We start from the raw sequence: 19,010 nt of genomic DNA, 5'->3' as shown, positions 1-19,010 counted from the left end.
AAACATTCAATGCGTTCTGCAGAAAACGCTTTTCGGGTCAATACCAAATCCAAAGCAGGAGCCGGGGCAACGCACAGGAAGCGGCTCAGGACTAGGTCAGCCAAGCAGTACAACAGTTATGCTCTAAGTGGAGAGGTGGTCTGGGGAGCACAATATGTGGAAAAGAACAAATGTACATTTATAAGGAAAACTCTTAATATCCAGACAAATGTTAGAGAGCAGTAAACGTGAAGATTAAAAAAAAAAAAAAGCCTCACAGCGCTCCTGTCTGAGAGGCAATGTGCGGCATGCATTTCTGCGTCAAAGCAGCATAGACAGGCAGAGAGGGAGGAAACCGCAGGACGGACATCGCCACACGTGCAAACCTCTCTACCCACCCTCCCGTTACCTGGCAGGGCAAGACGTCTGACCAAGTAACAACAGAGCCACATGTTTACTGTGCAAAGACCAACCCCGCATGTTTGGACAGATTATAAGAGTGTAACTTAAAAACAGCCAGCTTTTCAAATACACCACCGATTTTCCTTCCTTCTTGTCCCAAGTCTTAAAACATTCCAACCCCACAGAACTCCACATATCTTTGTACTACTTGGAAAACAAAAGAACTTTGATTTCTTTGTATCCTATTCAGCGCTAGGATTCCCTAAATGGACTGCTGAGGGGGGTATTCCTTCTACTTGACAACTGAAGAAAATAAGACAGTTCCTTGGCAACTGAGTTCATCTGGTCACTTCCAAATTGGAAAAGCAATCATCTCTGAAACAATCTACATTTTCTTGAAATTATACCTTTTGTTTTAAAATAACTGTTCAATGTTGAAATTTACATAATTCTAGCTATATATCTATTACATCATCACATTTAATAAAAACAGGAAATACCAAATCAGGACTGGCTCAACCTTGCCAAGAGTTAAGATCCAGAATTAGTTCCGAAAGAATGTTTTCGTAAGTACAGCTTTTAGCCCAAAGCAACTTTAGATAGAAAAGGGACTCTTTTTCCTGGCCCTACGTTAATCAATCAGCAGTAGAAAAAGCAGTCTACAGAATACATGAACTCCTATTTTCTAAATTGTTAGTGGCCACATAAAGATTTTCTATTTACGGTAAGTATAACGTTCATCAAACCTACTCTCCTTGTCCCCATTCTCCTCCCTTTCCCCCTTCATCCTGTCCCGCTTTCTTCTGAATCCTTCTTCTTTCCATTCCTCACTCTCTGGAGTTGCCCAGTGGCTTGTGCGTCAGCTCTTCTGTGAATCAAGACGCTGCTGGTCGCACGTAAACACCAACCTCGCAACACCCGCCCCCCCCCCCCACCGAGCTTAATCCTGGGTCTTCTTTTTACTGTAAAACTGCTCCATACCAAGGATCTTTATTGTAAAGTGCATTCAAGTCCTCATCCGGGTTTGTGTGAACGCCACCGCTACCTCTACCGTCCCCCAACACATGCAAACATCAGTGACAGGTAAACTCGGGCTCAAGGACTTGTGCCCAGTACTCCGGATGACACGGCTGCAGGGAGCAAAATGCCTGAAAGTCAGTGATTTTCAGCAAGAGTGGGAACCAGCGTCTTAAGGATCTCTGGGATCTCCGACACGCGTCATCTCTGCTGTCTGCTTTCTCCGCCAGACAGCACGGAGGTCCCCGACCTGGGCGAGGCCGAATGCTGGGGCCGACCCAGTGGCCTGTATCCTGACCTACTTCAGGAAAACCCACACCCAACCCACCAGGCCGTAACCTTTTTTGGATGTTGAACCTTTTGAGAATCTGATAAAAGGCCCTTTTCCCAAAAATATATGTACATTTGGACAAATCAAAAAAATTCTACGTGGAATTTCAGGGCCGCCCACTCGCAGAACTGGCTGGGAGCCAAGGACCCCAGGTTAAGAAAAAGTCTCCCTCTATGTACTTACAACACTAACTTTCTAAAAACTAAACTGAAAAGTCTTTGTATTTGAGTAAGGAGGCGCTTGTTCACGAACATCTGAGTCAGAGAAGGCAAAAAATGCAGACAGAAAGAAGAAATCACTGAATCCAGATATTCTTAATAAGGACAACAACAATCTTTAAAAAGAAAATCCTGTTTTTCCCTATCAACTGAGGCTGCGTCCTCTTTAGTCTAAACTTCCTCTGCTAAACTCCTCTCTCTCTAAATGCGGTAACAAACCAAACTGAGCAGTTCAAGCAGGCTGGTGGCTCAGTGAGCCTCTGTGTGCGTCTCCTTGACCCACAGCCAACTGGCCGTTCTACCTGTGGCTCGGCTGGTCTCTGCAGGGCAGGGTGCACAGACTCGGAGTTGCCATTGGAAAAAGACTCTGATCTGGAAGGCACTGGTGGCTCCAATACTCTGCCTGTCTGCTTAGACTGGGCTTCAGGGGAGCTGTGGTTAGTTTTCCTAAATCTATCTTCCACCTGCGTCAGAGAATTAGAAGACATAACTCAGGGTTAGTAGAAAAAAGCAGAGATACCAAAGAAAGCCTGAAAGTGGAAGGAGTCTAAAAAGAAATCCTCTGTTTTCTTCAACTACAAGAAAAGAGAGGAGGCATATAACACTGGACTAGGATCTGATGTAGAATACGGAATATTCATGAAGATAAAAATTTAGAGAGGCAGCCTTTAAAATCTCCCCAGGTAAGAAGTCTAGGATTGCACGTGAAGATAAACTAGGGAAAGAATTAATCTGTCGCAACCAACTAAACCCACGGATTAAAAGAGCGTCACCAGGAATCTAACACACATCTCATTCCACGAAAAATAAAGGCACTGCAGAACAAGCAGGACACTTGCTCCTAGAACGTGCCGTGTGAGGGCCGGCACGGCGGGAGGACGCCCCTGCCCGGGCCAGCATCCCGCACTCTGCAGCCTGCCCAGTCCACCCTGCCAGGGTCCGAGGAGCGGTCCTGCTTCGTCGCATCCTCCCTGGGAAGCTCTGGGAGCCCAGACGCCCCAGTTCAGTAGCAAACCCTGATCACCGAAAAGCCAGTGAATCGGGCCCAGGCAGGCTCCATCCTCGCGGCAGTTTTGGGAAAACAGATGACAGGCCACCCTGCCCCTCATTTACAGCACAAAGAAAAATGCTGCCACACAGCCTCCTCTCTTTCCGTCTCTTGGTCAGCGTCCAGGTCCCCCGAGATCTGCAAAGCTCTGAGGCGCTCCGCTCCCCTCTAGACAAACACTAAGCAGAGAAGAGGCCCCTCCCTGTCCCCGGGGAGCGCGCCCGGAACAGCGGGGGCCGTACCTCGCGGGCCCGGTCGGCGGGCTCGTGCTGGGCCTTGGGCTCGGCGCCGTGCAGGCCGGCCTTGCTCCTGTCCGGCGGCGGGGGCGGCCTCCGAGGCTCATGCTGCAGAGACAGGAGATAGGCTTGTTCCTGCTGCAGCTGCCTCTGGAGCCGCTCCGTCTGCCGGTGCTCCTCCAGCTCCCGCCAGCGGCACTCCTTGGGGGGAGAGGGACACTCAGTCCGGGGCCCGGCGCCCGCCTCACCCCGGCGCACTCCTCCCCAGCCCGGCGTTCACCGACGCTCGTTTTGCGACAGAGCACAACGGCCGGGGTGTGAAATGGCAGGTTACCTGTGGGAAAACCTGACAGCTTGTCGCTAAGCATACTGTCACTGGACAGAGTAAGAGAGAACCCAAGGCAACGCTGGTCTCGGCGGTTTCAAAGGACACTTGGAGTACTCTAGGTACAGGTCCTACGGCACGCGCCTTGGACCGCCAGCTCTTGGCATTCTAGCCTGTTCACCGAATGCCAGGTGCTGTGCAAAACCTTGTCTATCTACCAAACGAGAACAGTTAACTCAGCAGCAATGGGAAATCAAGAGGTAAACAGAAGCCGCCTCGACGTGGGCCCGAAGCAGTGCGGCCCCAGGGGACGTGGCCACGAGAGCCCGCCGGTGGGCCGGCCCTGCCCGGCGCAGGGGCCCTAGCTACGGGACGGGGCGGGCGCGGGGCGTTACCAGTAGCATGGCCTGCTCCTGGAGCAGCTGCTGCTGAAGGAGCTCCAGGTGCCGCTGCTCCTCTTCCAGCTGCCGCCTGATATACTCCTGCCACACAGAAATCAGCTGGCAATCAACGGGTCCTCAAGGAGAGCACCAGAACCACCCACCCGGTCATCTGGGGTAAAATCCACTTAGCAATCAATGGCTAAGACAAGCCTACTGCCGAGGATTTTCCCAAATTAGTCTCTAAGACCTAAAGAAGTCTAATAAATGATGACACGCACTCAGCGATGTGTGTGTGTGTGTGTGTGTGTGTGTGTGTGTGTGTGTGTGAGAGAGAGAGAGAGAGAGAGAGAGAGAGAGAGAGAGAGAGAGAGAGAGAGAGTCTATGAGTCTATGAGAGAGATAAAGGGAGAGGGAGAGACAGAGAGAGAGAGAAAGGGGAGACAGGCGTGAGGTGACGCGTTTACAACGGGAGGAGAATGATAAAGCTCCGTAACAACAAAAACACATCCAAAGGACGTTACATAAAGAGGAAAAACCCAGCCTTGAAGGTGCATGCATATCTGATGGGCTGGAGACCTTGATCTACGACAACAGATTAGTCTCTAGCAAGCCCACATCAAGAATATTCTCTCCCAACTCTCAGGATTTTTTGGGAGGCTCAAGTATGAAATAGGCGTGAAATCACTTCAAAAAGTACCAACATTTTACAAATAAAAGACATCTCCTCCCTTTTCAACAGGGGAAAAGCTCACTACTCTGGAAGAGGAGTAGATTGAGGGGTCTGGGAGGAGAAATTTTATTTGGAAATTCAGATTATTTATTTACAGTGTCTACCGCCGACTGAGGTGCACACCTTAAGATAAAAGCAGTCATACATCTGGGCCGAACAGGAGTTTTAGTTAACCACTCGTCCTGGCGGAGAGAATGCTGGGCAGAAATCATAACAAATTTCCTCAGGAACCTTTTTTCTTACAAAGCAAATTTAGCCCCAAAACGCCAATCTGGGGTAAAGTGCATCTACAGGGCCACTGGCAAAGGCCTCCTAGTTCCAACCCAGGCTCCAGTCCTGGGCCTGGAAGCCCCGCCCCAACCCTGACGACTGAGAGGACACCGACTCCCAGCTCCCCTCTTCCCCGAGCCAGACAGAGCTGAATCACAGCTGCGAGCTCAGGTCACTATATCACTGGTTTTCTGCCTTCACGTCACAGGGACAACCAGACAATGACACACGTACACAAACACGCACATTCATGCAGAAATGACAGGTTCCTACAGCACGGCTGACATGGGGAGCATTTTGGAATAAAACTGACTTTTGATGCTATTTTTATAAAAGAAGAGGTGAAGAATACTTGCTACACACAAAAGCCAATGACTCCGTTAGAACACTGAAGGTCAGTATTACATTCACACCCTCACCTCCCGATCAAGTTCAGAGAATTATCCCTCCGTGACTTAGCTGTTTCAAGTTTATATGTTTTCTCCACTTCGTGGTCCCCAAGTATAAATCAGAACATGAAAACTAAACTGAACGCACCACAGTTAACAGGCCAACAACGTCAGCAAAGTAAGAGATCAAGAGAATCACTTACATTTCAACAGAAAAATAGTATGTAGACCCAACACTGGGAAAACCCGAGACAAAGGAGAGTAGCTGAATCATCAAATTTGGAAGCTAATACCACTGTTTACAAGCATTTTAAGTACGAACTTCAGCTATCATTTAAATTGGTCCCCCTCCATATATTTTTCCCTTGTTCAAAGCTCATAACAAAGAGTGATCAATTCAAAGACATGAAGAGCAGAGAGGCTATGATGGGATTCACGCGAACAACGCAGACAACAAAAGGCACAATTTCTGCTTGCGCAGGTGGTTCAGGAATCAGACTCCTAAAGGCAACTTTACCTGACGTTAATAACATGCTGCAAATACCGCTAAAATCTGATCGCTTTAGTCTAATGTTATCAGCTGTTTTAACGTTACGTATGTACATACTGAATTATATGCAAATGTATCTTAAAATATTCAGTTAGTCGTTGGATACTTCCAACACTTGTCATAGGAAGTGTCTTACAGTTGGTTTTAAATTTCATTACACACATCCGGAAAGCTTTCAGGCCTCATACTAGTGGAGACCACCCTGCTGGTTTCAAGAGCTTTCTAAAGGGTACTGATTTCCGTATCTGTCAGTAAAGACAAGAGATTCAATCTGTTGAAGTGAATATGCTTCCAACCGTGCTTCTGCATTTTCAGACTAAAGTCCTGAACGCGTGTGCACGCGCGTGCATGCTTTTTGCCCCGACTCCCCCACCCCGCACGGCGCCAGCGCCCCCCCGGCAGCGCCGGCCGGCGCGCCCTCCGCGGACCCACCTGCTCCCTGTCGACCCTCCGCTTGTCCTCCTCCGCCCGCCGGCGCTCCTCCTCCTCCTGCCGCCGTCTCTCCAGCTCCTCCAGCCGTCTCTTCTCCTCCTGCTCCCGCCTCCGCTGCTCACGCTCCTGCTGCCTTCTGGCCTCCCGCTCTCTCCTTTGTTGCTACGGAAGTAAAGCGACCCAGTCAGTGGACTCTGCAGCCATGGCGCGGCACGCAGGACGGTCTGCTGACCAGTTACAGGGAGAGGCCAAGAGGGAGAGCTCGTGGACCCCACCTGCACCGGCCACCTATTTCCACACCGCCCCTCTGCTCACACACGCCAGCCTCCTTGGAAGTACCAGGCAGAGTTGGGTTTCATTGGGTATCAGTTACTCCCCGTTCTTCGCTGAAGCACAGCAGTGAGGGGACAGGGAATTCTGTATCCTTGAGGATCACTAACAGGGTTACCCCGGGCCCTTAAGTCAGAAGAAAAAGCAGAGAAATGAATACAGGAGAACAGAAATAGCACAGAGAAAGGAGAGAAATACTTAAAAGAGGAAAAAAGCAGCACACATCAGGGAGAGAAGTGACACCAACGAGAATAAGAGATGCTATTATTATTACCATGAATGTAAAAACTGCCTTGGGCACAAGCTCACTCCGTGTCTCGCATGGTGCTAAGTATCTGATAGTCCTCCTTCCATGTCCTTTACCTAATACAATTCTCATGACAAACCTGGGAAGCACTTCACTCCTACTCCACAGAGGAGGAAAGATTCAAGAAGAGAGAAGTGACTTGTCCAGAGTCACCTGGGTGGTAGGCCCCCAGGTCGAGGGCCACTGTGCCTCCCACCGTCAATCAGACAGCATCCTGCATCCCACCAGCAAGTGCAGAAGGTGCTATTGAGTCACCAGACTCGCTCCGACAGCCTTTCCTAACGCAGACCATCTGTCAACCCCTCGGTACCTGGCAGCGTGACCCTGGGCACACGTCTGGCCCCTTCTCATCCAGCCCCAGACATCTAGCTGTCAGTAAAGCACCGCCACCGCGCACAGTATAAATCAACCAACTCCTCCCACAAATGTGCAGAGTGCTGGCCTGCAAAGATGCAGCCACTCTGCAGCCCCCCTGGGATGGAGAGGTGCCCCATCTCAGCACAGCGGCCGCTGGCTGCAGACTGCTACTCAGCACCTGAAATGTGCCCAGCACATGATGGAGGAACTGAGTTTTTCGTTTTATTTTACTGAAGTTAATTTACATTTAAATTGTCTCTAGCACAGCTCTAGAACCACAACCACAAGAGAGGAAGGCAGGTGGAGACTAACAATTCCCCTCAAAGTCAGTCAGACAAAAGGAAAACAGAGAGAGAAGAAAGGCAACCAGTGTCGACCCCTCAAAACTCCCCCTTAGCTTTTCAAGCCAAACAGATTCAAGCGAACAGGTCAGAAGAGGCAAAGAATTTCATACACTGAATTTTACCACCTTCAGGTAACAACATGACTTGCTTATGAGCCGAGGTCTCACAAGCAGTGAACTGTCAGAGGACCGTCCCCCTCGGAAAGGTCTGGGCTTTTCCCTTTCCCTCCCCACCTCCCGGGGGAGATGATATGCTTGCCGGCAGGCTCTACAGGCCAGCAAGGCAACCGGAGTTGAGGGGAAAAAACAAAAAACACACCCAGAACTTTTATGTTCTTATACTCCCAGCTCATTCTTTAAGATAGCTACTTTTGCACGTTTCATAATGTATGTATCAGTATGATACAAAATTACTAGATATATCTCTATCAGATACATGCTCAATTTTTTTTTTTTACTGATGGAATGCAAGATTCAAAACCTTTCCGGGCCACTGCACTGCGCTAAACAACGCCACGTGACCACAGACACCACCGCAACAGCCTCAGAGATGCACCCGCTGCCCTGTCCTTACAGACCACACCGGCTACCAAAATTCTTTAATTTTTAGGAACGATGCTGAAGGAAAGGTGCCACTTAGCCCTGTGGGATCACAAAACAAAGAGAAAAGCCGTGGCTTCACTTGCTTTCTCCTCTCCTGTTATTTACAGAATCTTGAAAAATTCTTTAGTTCAAAAAAAGCAGAGCCGGCGCCTTGGCTGTTATCAGCAAGGACTCTTCCAGAAAGAGCCAGACAAGGAGAAAAACTGCAGTGAGAGTCCTGGAAGCTGCCACACTGCCCTGCAAGCAGAACTGCACTCTGGCCGCCACACAGCCATTAAGTCCAGATGCGGGCAAGTGTCCACCTCACACCAGCCTCGAGGTTCAAATTTCTGTCTCCAGAGAAGACAACGGGAGATCGCAAAGGAAGAGCGGAGGGAGTGAAGCAGCGCGGGAGCTGGCTTCCCACACGCTGGCCCCTCACCAGCAACTACAGCTGCCTCCGCCTACTGAGGGCCGGGCTGACCCTGGTCCAGCCCACGCCCAGGAGCCTTCTCAGCTCACCCCCTGCCTCGCACCCCTGAGCTGTGGTCACCCGGAGTCCCGGCGAGTGACGGGACCCCGTGCACATCCTCTGGCGGCTCAGTGAAAGCACTCGTTCTCATATCAGGCAGGAAGCTCCAACGTGGTGAAATGTGCAGAATCCATTTCTGGGGGTTATTTCCAACTACACTGAGGGCAGGGCTCCCAGGCCGGTGGGAAACCTTGACTTCATCTAACTAAATGCTACTAAGAATTTTTAACTTTCAATTTTAAATGCCCTTACAAGTAGCCTTTTCCATTTTCACTTGTGTTTAAAATTTTTTAATCAAAGTACTAGACTTTAAATTAACCACCTTCAAGCCATAAGATATACATCTTTGTTAACACCCTTTCTTTTATTTATTAGCATTTGCAATGTTGCCGCCCCATGATCACTTATATCTAAAATGCCATGGTGCCGTTTTGATTGTTGTTAACTAGTGACCACCTGGAGAAAAAAAATCTGAGGCCAATTTTTAAAAATTTAAAAGAATAAAATTTATATTTAAAAGAGTCAATACATCTATGTTATTTTGTCCAAAATACATACATGCATACATACATACATAAATAGTAAAAAAATTGCCTTATTCTTGCTTGTTTGTTTGCCTGTTTTTTCATGGGCCCATCATAGCATCATCTGTAAAGTCTACACCGTTAAGACTCCTTTCCCTATGGTCAAATGGGTCAGGTGTTCTTTCTTTAGTCTAGAGATTAACCCTCTCACAGCCCTTTCTTCTCCTGGGCCAACCTAAACAGGCTGCTCTCCAGGCATCCCATGCTTCTGCCCACCTGCTTCCGAGGAATACTTCTGGACCCTCTCCTGTACAGGATCCCCTGTCAACTTCTCTCTTATTTGCTGGAACACATCCTCTGGTAGTTTCTTGAGGAAGCGTGACGACGAGTAGAAGACTTGAGAGGCTCTGTAGGTCGCAAAAGCTCTGCTCCCACGCTGTGCCTATACTTCCGGCTGGGGGCGCTAATTTCCCTTCAGAGTTGCAAAGGCACTGGTGTGTCTGTCACCTTCTACTTCCGGATGTTGCTCTGGAGAATCTGAGCCCAGTTGGATCCTTGACACTTCGTACCACCCACACCCATACCCCTCTGTCTGCTCCCCTGACAGCAGCTTTTACGATCCTCTTTTCATCCTTGAGTTTCTAAACTTTCAAGATGATGTATGTGCCTCTGAATGGAGTCTTGTCTCATTCACTGGGCTGGGTACTCAGTAAGCCTTTCATATCAGAAATTATTTCTTAGTTCTGGAAACTTGTCTTGAATTCTTACTGCATGTTCTCCCTCTGGTATTCACTTCCTGGACCATGTGTTAAATGGGAGTCAAACCACCTGGATTGATTCTGTTTTCCTTCTGCTCTAGTCCCCCTAAACTTATCTTCTCTCCCCACTTTCTGGGAGTTTGAATTTGTTAAAAAAATTTTTTAAATTATTTATTTTCTGAATAGTCTTGTTTCATGATTTTTATATCTTCTCTCTGTAAGGATATTAAGATTTCTGTGCATGTGTATATGTATGTGTGTGAGATATTTTCTCTGTTCCCTACACTGTCTCTATTTCCTTCAAGCTCCCTTTTCTGCGTGTCTTGGAATCTTTCAACTTAAAGATTTTTCTGTGCCCTCAAACTCGGGCCATCTACTGACATGCAAGGCAGTGAAAAGCAAGCTGTCAAGCTGTGGCTGTGAAGCTTCCAAGTTAGGTGACTGTGAGGCAGCGTGACCTCTTCCCCTGGGCGGGTCAGTCTCTGAAGAGAGGGATCTGTGCAGTATTGAGTCCTCAGGTGAAGAGAGGGTGCAGTGGATGGGGGCGCCTGGAACGCGCATGGCCCCAGCGGAGGGGCTCCGGGCGAGGCGGGTGCGCCTGCTGTCATGCTCATCAGCACTGAGCTCTTCACGGATGCCCCCGTCTCAGCCTCCCTCTCCACGGCCTCAGCTGTGCCTGAACCTCCGCTGCTCGCCGGTTCCAGGTGGCAGGTGTCGGCTGACAAGGGGCAGCAGAGCAGCCTGCTGCAGGGGTGGGGGCCCACTGCTCACATACACCTGCTCCTGGCCCCCCCCCCACCTCCCGTGTTGGACTCTCTTCCAGCACTGGCAGCATCAACCTTCCCATGGTCTACGCTCTACCACACACTCACGTCCACAGCTGGGCTTCCGTTCTTGTTCTCCTTGTTTAGGCCATCTTCAGTTCTTCGCAGCCATTGCACTGGGATTTCTCAATGAAAGTGTGTAAACATCAAGTTGCTTCTGTTCAACTCTTCCAAAGCCGATATAATAAAGTTACTACGTAATTACTTAACTAAAATAATTTAAAATTATTACATTAAGTTTAATTCAAAACGCACGTCTTAAAATAACAGTAAGCAAACACCTTACAAACAGGGACAGGCTACAACTAACGATCTCAATTGTTACGTGAAAGCCTCTGAAAGGCTTTTTCTTCTTTGGTCCCGTGGAAGTATCATACTCTTGGTTACCATATCAACACACAAACCAAAACCATAAGCTCCTTAAAAGTAGGGACGGTGTTTCGCTCATCTCCACCGCTCTCCCTGTAAATATCCAAGATGCCGTGATTTTCTAACATTTAGCATCTAGAATAAGACATAAGAATCCATCCATATCTCCAGGTCCAACCAAATCATAAAGCCATCTTTTCAGGATCACCTAGTAAGTTGCACGGCGGGCTTGAATAGTCACTGTTAACCTGGATAGAGCCTCACACTTTACACAACACAGGCTTTGTGCCTCAGGATGTTCTACCAGGCCCTTTAAGGTGGCTCTGGAACTCAAATCAGAGATCTCAAGCCCAGAAGTTCACTGAAGAATGGCTGTAACTTTACAGAACACATCCTTTCTTTCCAGAGATACAACAAGGATACAAATGCTGATTCACCCATTTGAGAAATATTCATGAAGTGCCATGGGTACACAAAGGTGAATCAGACACAGCCCCTCTCCTCCAAGTCTTATAGGTAAGGTAAGTCACACACTTTTAAAAAATCCACAAGACAACGTGGAACGTGGTAAATTTCCCTGGACTTGCCCACTCAGCAAGTCCTGGTCAGGAGACTGATGACCAAGGCAAAGAGCAATGTAGTTACCGAGTCCGCTGCCACATTATGCTGTAATATTTGAAGCTGTAAATTGGACCAAGAGCAGAAATTTAAACTCCAACCATACAAACCACTACAGTCAGAACAGGCCCTTAATTGGGGTGTGTGTGTATGTGTGTGTGTTCGGGGGTAATTAAAGATTAAAGAAAGCCCTTAGTAAATACCTTAATAGATTACTAATGTGAAAAGCTGGCCTCTTGCAACAGAACTTCAAAAGAAAATGGTCAAAAATGAAACATATATATCATCAGCAATCAGCTAAACAACATCAATCCACACTAGATTAACCTTCTGCCTGTGATTTCAAGCAACAAAACCCAGGAAACTCTAATGAACATGCCTGCTCAGGTTCACCCCATTAAGAGCAGTAAACATGATATAAATCCTTTGAGGCATTTTCAAACTGTCATTCTTATTTTCTTAAATCATTCTTTCTTTAAAAACAAAATCAAACAAACTGAAAAACTGCATGATGCTGTAAAGTGATTTCCAAATCTCTCAAATTATAGCGATTTCCTTATTACTTAAATTTTTCCAAGCATGCCTGAGTAAATACGTACTTTTCCAACTATGCTTTAATGACATTTAAGTTCTCTTTCTAGATTGGTATTTAAAAGCAATGCTTTCATCTCACAATTTGAACTTTTCTAAATAGGTCATGCTGATAATAGTGGGCTCCATTTCCAGACACTCCACTGGACTTACGGGCTTTAACAGAAACTAAACTTTAATAAACCAATCTATTCTTCAGGTTCGACTATTTCCAAGAGATTTGGAGTTCATGTGGCTGCACGTGTACCAGCAACCCCTGAGTTTGTTAAGTGAAAGTTCTGATGAACTTTAGTAGAGAAACTACTAAACTACTTTGCTTCTCCCCAAAGACAACTCTTCCCCATCTTTAGGCAACAAATAACATTTGCTGAATTAAAATAGCGCTTACAAAATTTAACTAGGAAAAAAATACTAGACTGGGATGCCAAAAGAACATTTAAGAGCTGAGGACTTCTGAGAGGCGAGACAGCAGCCCTCTGGCAAAAGCAAGGCCCCCGTGCACAGCTCGGTTGGAGCTGAGGGTGGAAGGCGCACCCTGTGCTCACACGCACTCGCCGTGAGACGCGAGTGAGGCGCCCAGCAGGGGCCTCTGTGTGGGCAGAGGGGTGAGGACACGCTGGGGGAAAGCGGGTCCCCGCACTGTCCTTCTGAGATCTCACAGCCAAGAGACAACCACAGGTGCCTGCCACGGCTCGCTCCGTTTTTCTTAGAACGCTCCAGGCTTTCCTAGTGTTACAATTTAGCCTCAAGACGAATCCCACTTCACGCAAATGTTCTCTCTCTCTCTTTTTTTTAAAAGGCATCGCACCTCCGCTGGGCCAGATGGGCTCATTTTAGAGGTGAAAGCTCTCCTGCAAGTGCGGCGACCAAAAGACAGTAACGTGCGGCAATAAAAAAAGGAAGCAAGTGAGGCCTTCCGGGTCAGGGCTCAAACATGGCTCCCCCTACAGAGGTGCTGACTTCCCCTGACTGAGCCTGCAGGTTTGTGTTCAGCATCCGCAGCACCCTCCAGGGCCTCCATTAAGCCCGCCCATGTAAAACGCCCGACATTTGTCCAAGGCCAACACAATCAGGCTCCTCACGAGCCGAGGAGGGTAGGCTGGGAAGTCTGGGAAGTTGGGACAGCTCCGCGCCACGAGCCCAGCACGTGAGCAGCACCGCCTGCCGGAGCGGCCTGGCCCGGCCCGGCCCCGCCCCGCCCTGAGGCGGCACATCCTGACCAGCACGCACGCACGCACGCACGCACGCACGCACGCACGACCGCCCACACCTCCACCGTGTTGAGCTAGCTGTACGTCTGCAGTGCGAAGCCTGGGGCTGATGTCAGACAAAATTTTTTCTCTTGCTTTACTTTGCTTTTAATTTCTTCCACTTTCACCCACCTCTCTAAAACTGGGGTCACTATGGGATCTGCAGAAACAAGAGAGACAAATGTAAGCATGTGTCCTCTTGGTGGAAGAAAAGAAGAGGGAGGAGTTGCTGGTCGAACACCCACACGCGCCCCTCTCTGTGGGAAGCGGAGACCCAGAGCACAGGAACTACGGCATCTCCGGGGCTGAAAACTCGGGCAGATCGTAAAGAGAAGGGATTATTGTTTTAAATACCTGCAGAAAAATTCTGACAGTGGGGAGTCGGGAACATCCTACCAGCAGTTCAAGAACAGAAAGGGAGACGCAAGCAGCAGAAAAGGGGACTCGGCCCTCTAAGTGAAGTCCTTGGCCGGGTTCGAAGTCTGCAGAACACACAGTCATCTTCACAAACAGGTGAGATCAGGAACACACAGGGAATTGCAGTTCTCCCTTTTATCGTCTTTTGTTTTTAAGAAAAGGATAAGTTCTGACCTCAAATGAAAAGTTTTTGTCTCTTAACTGTAATAAAAAGATTATGCAGTTTTTTAAAAAAAACTGTTGTTATAATAGTATCATAGGTTGTTGTTATAATAGTATCATAGGGCTCCCCTGGTGGCGCAGTGGTTGAGAGTCCGCCTGCCGATGCAGGGGACACGTGTTCGTGCCCCGGTCCAGGAAGATCCCACATGCCGTGGAGCGGCTGGGCCCGTGAGCCATGGCCGCTGAGCCTGCGCGTCCGGAGCCTGTGCTCCGCAACGGGAGAGGCCACAAGAGTGAGAGGCCCGCGTACCGCAAAAAAAAAAAAAAAAAAAAAGTATCATAGATTTGCTAAAAACAAATCTTCCCTAAGAAATGTTCTTTCTTTTTTTTTGAATAAAGTAGCACACCAAACCACAGACAAATGTATCTTGCTTTTACCAATAATGTGACAGTCTCCACGAGGTCAAAACTGAAAAATTATGAATTAGGACATAAGTGACTTCAGTATGTAACAGGTTCAAAAACATATCCAAAGTACAGCAGCTAACAAAGTCACCTTAACTTAGCTCACTAATGGGGTTTTCTCCAGGACGTCTTGTATAATATTTCTATTAAACTTAGACACGGAATGAGAAGATGTGATCACGTGTGGATGTCACAGGAATGGGAGAAGTAGGTACCAAGGCAAGAGTCAATTAAAAAAAAGAGCACAAAACCATTAGGATAAAATGACAGTATGATGAAATAATCTTCACTTCTGCTCAAAAAAAAGAACAGAAAAACGAAAAAAAGAATAGACTGGGAGAAAAAGCTGGCCGGGGTGGGGAAAAAAAAATTAGCTAGAGGCAAAGCTCTACGTGATCCAAAGATATGGTGATGCATCACATATAAAAGGTAATAGAGTAATATTAAAACTTTTCGATAGAGGGAGATCATTATCACACGGGGCTCTGAATCTGGGTAACAAACTTAGAGTAAACTGAGAAGACACTAAGCATCCAGAAGAGGAGGACAAGTGAAAGGGGCAGGAGAGGAGGGGACGAAACCACCGGTGTGAACTCAGCTGCATGAGCTCAGCACGCTCCCAGTTTCCTCCTGGGACCATCCAAAAGCAACAAGAAAAATCAAACATCATTTTCAGCAAAACTGGCAGAGAGACTTGAAAATATCTACGTGGACTTCCAAGATCTCCAGTTCACACAGGAGCCAAGGAAAAGAAAGCAAGAGAAACAAAGCAGAGCGATCCCAGCAGCAGCAAATCTCAACGGGCACCAAGCAAGAGCAGAGGATGTATGTACCACATGGACTTCTAACAGACGAAGGGCCTACGAGGGGCAGACCGCTCCCCCTACCTGCGGCGAGGTTCTGAGACAGTAGGGGCTGCAGAGAAGCTCTTAGCCCCAATACACCAGATCCGATGGCACTTTCAGAGAAAGGAACATCACCACTGTTTCCCTACAGCCTCGACTTTGGGACCATTTTTTTGCCAGCCGCTGATAGAAAGTTATCACCTTTCAGTTTTAAGCATCATTTATCTTTTGAGTGAAGATGACCATCTTTATCTAGTTTGTTAATAATAACAAAAAGAATCCTTATTCCTCATAACTTTAATGCCAGTAAAGGGCTACAAATCATTCATGGCACAAATATTCCCAAACCACTTCCTGGGGCCTTAATTACCAGGCTGACAAAAAGGCGCTGGATCACCAAGAATCCAAATCAGTGGATTCTGTTCCTGCAAATGCCACCGTTTCAGGACCCTGCTCCATCTTCCCTGATTAAGAGGTTAAAAAGGTGACTGTGAGTTTGAACTTTTACTGAGAAGCTGAAATTACAGGGCTAACTGAAGCCAGTGAAGTGCCACGTTCTCACTTAGCGGACAACCCTGATTCTCGAGCCTCTATTTAGCTGACAGAACAAATCGCTTTAAAACCTCAGTTCCTTTCCTTCAGCCATCGCTGGCCTAACCCTATAATCCTCACTCCCTATCATGTCCAGAACCTAGATGATGGACACCTATCTCACTGTCACTAGGCCTGACAGCAGTTTCCAGGGCCTGTGTTAGAAAGGGGCTCCAGCTGACCCAGTCCCTGATCCTTCAAGTTATAAACCACCAAACTCCCCTGCATCACTGAGCTGAAGGAAGTACAGCCCAGGGTTAGAAAGGACAGTAGAGGATACTGCATAAAGAAGCAACTAGAAACAGCCAGAGCCTCAGAACTCAAGCACTCTTGTGTACTAAGTACACACGGCCCATGTACAGCCTGAAAAACCTCGGAACCACTCAAGGTTTCTGTTACGTTCAGAGAGCACTGAGTCTTAAAATATTAGAAGAGCGTTTGCAAATAAACTGCAAAAAGTTACAAAAATAGCAATGCTGCCCCTTCCACAGAGCAAGGTTGTGCCCTGTGTTTTCTTCCAAAGCGCTGGCCGAATACTTCCAGTCTCCTTAGTTAGACAGACCTGGTTTTCTAAACCAGGACAGACTGTGAAGTTTCAGAATTCAGACTATAATCACACAAAATGAAGCAAAGATTCTCCCCACAAAATGTACCCTTAAGTAACTTGGGAAAAAGCATGTGTTGTCATTTAAATTAAACTCCACTGTACAGTATCAACACATGGCTTTACTGTTGTTTGGGGTTCTTTTTCTGGCATGAAGGATAAAGGTGAAACAACAAGATGTATGAATTAAACGGAAACAAACTACTAGGAATGGGAAATCTGAAGCTGTGATATATATAGTAAAAGGCAATCAGGAAATGAAAAAAGACTCTTTTGAGCCCCAGGTGAAATATAGGGAAATAATGTCTTTGTGAATTAAAAATGAAAAAGCTGTGGGTAACCATAGTACCAACGTCGATAGTATTCATGAATTAAACAAGCAGGTGGGGGACTTCCCTGGTGGCGCAGTGGTTAAGTATCTGCCTGCCAATGCAGGGGACACAGGTTCGAGCCCTGGTCCAGGAAGATGCCACGTGCTGCGGAGCAACTAAGCCCATGCGCCACAACTACTGAGCCTGCGCTCTAGAGCCCGCGAGCCACAACTACTGAGCCCACGAGCCACAACTACTGAGCCCACGTGCCTAGAGCCCGTGCTCCACAAAAAGAGAAGCCACTGCAATGAGAAGCCCATGCACCACAACAAAGAGCAACCCCCGCTCGCCGCAACTAGAGAAAGCCCGTGCACAGCAACGAAGACCCAACGCAGCCAAAAACAAAAACGAACAAAAACAACGAGCAGGTGGTACAAGATGTGTCCCCCGCCCCAACAAGTAACTAATCCCAGCACAACAGCTAGATTACAGAATAGCATTTGTATCATGCCCAATATAATTCTCTTCTTCATCCCTTCCTCTTAAATGTACCTAAAGTTAAGGAATTTGTAGAAAAATGTTTTTCCTGTGTACGTATGTTTTCAGAAAAATATGTACACACCAACTGGGACCCAGAGGCCAAGAGTGGAACGGAAATGAGGTCAAAGCCAAGCTGGCCAACTCAGACCATAGCATACATGGCCTCCACGGAGCCGGGGCGATGCCACCTCTGGGCCCTGCCTCCCACACAAATAGGATGAGTCACTGGGGGCAGGTCCCTGAAGTTTATAAAAGAGAGGAAAACACGTCTAGGGCCTCCGGGAGTGTGAGGTCCTGCCAGTGTGCGAGCACACCCTCCCTTCAGAGGGGACCTCGCTGGCCAAGCCGGGGAGAGGCACTACCTGTCTCGCGAGGCCACAGAAAACGGTCCTTTGAACATCTGGCCGCGCCTGAGAATAAAGACAGAGAAGCCCGACTCGGACACCTCCCTGCTCTACCTCTTCCAGCCGTCGCCTCTGTTCCTTCTGCTGCTCGATCCGCTTCTGCCTCTCCGCCAGCAGCTGCCTCTTGTACTCCTCCTGCTCCCGGAGCTGCTGTTCCTGCAGGAGCTGCTGCCGCCTCAGGGCCTCGGAGCGCTCCTTGTTCTCCTGCTGCAGCCTCAGGAAGTCCCGGCGAAGCGTGGACTCACCAGGCACGTTGACGATGGAGCTGCAGGAGGAAGCGGGGCTCTCAGGGGCGCGGGATACTCCACGTCCACGCCCCGCCTCTTCCAAGCTCCTCCCACCTCAAGACCCAACGAACCAACAAATCCACGGGGGTAATGAACCTACGACTCAGTAGCATCACCCCTGCTTTCACCTGTCTCATAAATATCTTAAAACTCTGTCCTGGATGTTTGACAGGACAGCTCTACGTGGAAATCTCACATCAACTCAAACTGCGATGAAGAGCTGAAACCACCTCTTGCCACGTGTCATTAGACCCTCTGTGACCACCTGGCTTCCCACCAGGAACAGCAGCATCACGTTCCGGGATTGCCCGGGCGGTAATACCAGAGCGATCTCCAGCACTGGCCGTTCCCTCACCTTCCCCACGCGGTCCAGCATGCCTTGTCAGCTCTCCCCTCCCACTCTCTCTACTTGCAGGGCCAGAAGCTGAGCCCAGGTGGGTCCCAAGGATGAGCCATCACACAGATAAATTAGCGTCACTCCTAGGTGGTCTCCCAGCTGAGAGTCACTTCTCCACATTCAAAACTCCCAGAACAAATGGCAAATCAATCTTCCTAAACTGCTTCTTTCGTTATATCGCGTCCCTAACCCAAAACAATTATATTGCTCCTGAAATCAGTTCAAATTACTCTAAAAATTTTAGTCTCAAATGGATTCAAATCTTTTATGTAACTATGGAGTTTTTTTCAAT

At 48.1% G+C, this 19,010-nt stretch overlaps 1 protein-coding gene across 15 annotated transcripts in view; it reads right to left on the bottom strand.

Annotated features, from left to right (window-relative positions):
- MAP4K4 (mitogen-activated protein kinase kinase kinase kinase 4) overlaps positions 1-19,010 on the bottom strand; it is a gene marked incomplete at its 5' end in the record, with an annotated part of 173,932 nt that overhangs the window by 25,564 nt on the left and 129,358 nt on the right. For 4 of the 15 annotated variants that reach the window (XM_079721334.1, XM_079721336.1, XM_079721329.1 and 1 more), the window contains 5 exons: positions 2,250-2,411; positions 3,238-3,432; positions 3,952-4,038; positions 6,311-6,472; positions 18,089-18,299. In XM_079721334.1, the coding sequence (XP_079577460.1) occupies positions 2,250-2,411; positions 3,238-3,432; positions 3,952-4,038; positions 6,311-6,472; positions 18,089-18,299 (817 nt within the window). The remainder of the gene's footprint in view (positions 1-2,249; positions 2,412-3,237; positions 3,433-3,951; positions 4,039-6,310; positions 6,473-18,088; positions 18,300-19,010) is intronic. The other 11 variants (XM_079721339.1, XM_079721340.1, XM_079721327.1 and 8 more) reach the window with 3 other exon arrangements.

This window comes from Hyperoodon ampullatus, assembly GCF_949752795.1.
Source record: "Hyperoodon ampullatus genome assembly, chromosome: 15".
NCBI lineage: Eukaryota > Metazoa > Chordata > Mammalia > Artiodactyla > Ziphiidae > Hyperoodon > Hyperoodon ampullatus.
This window is presented reverse-complemented; position numbering and strand designations above follow the sequence as displayed.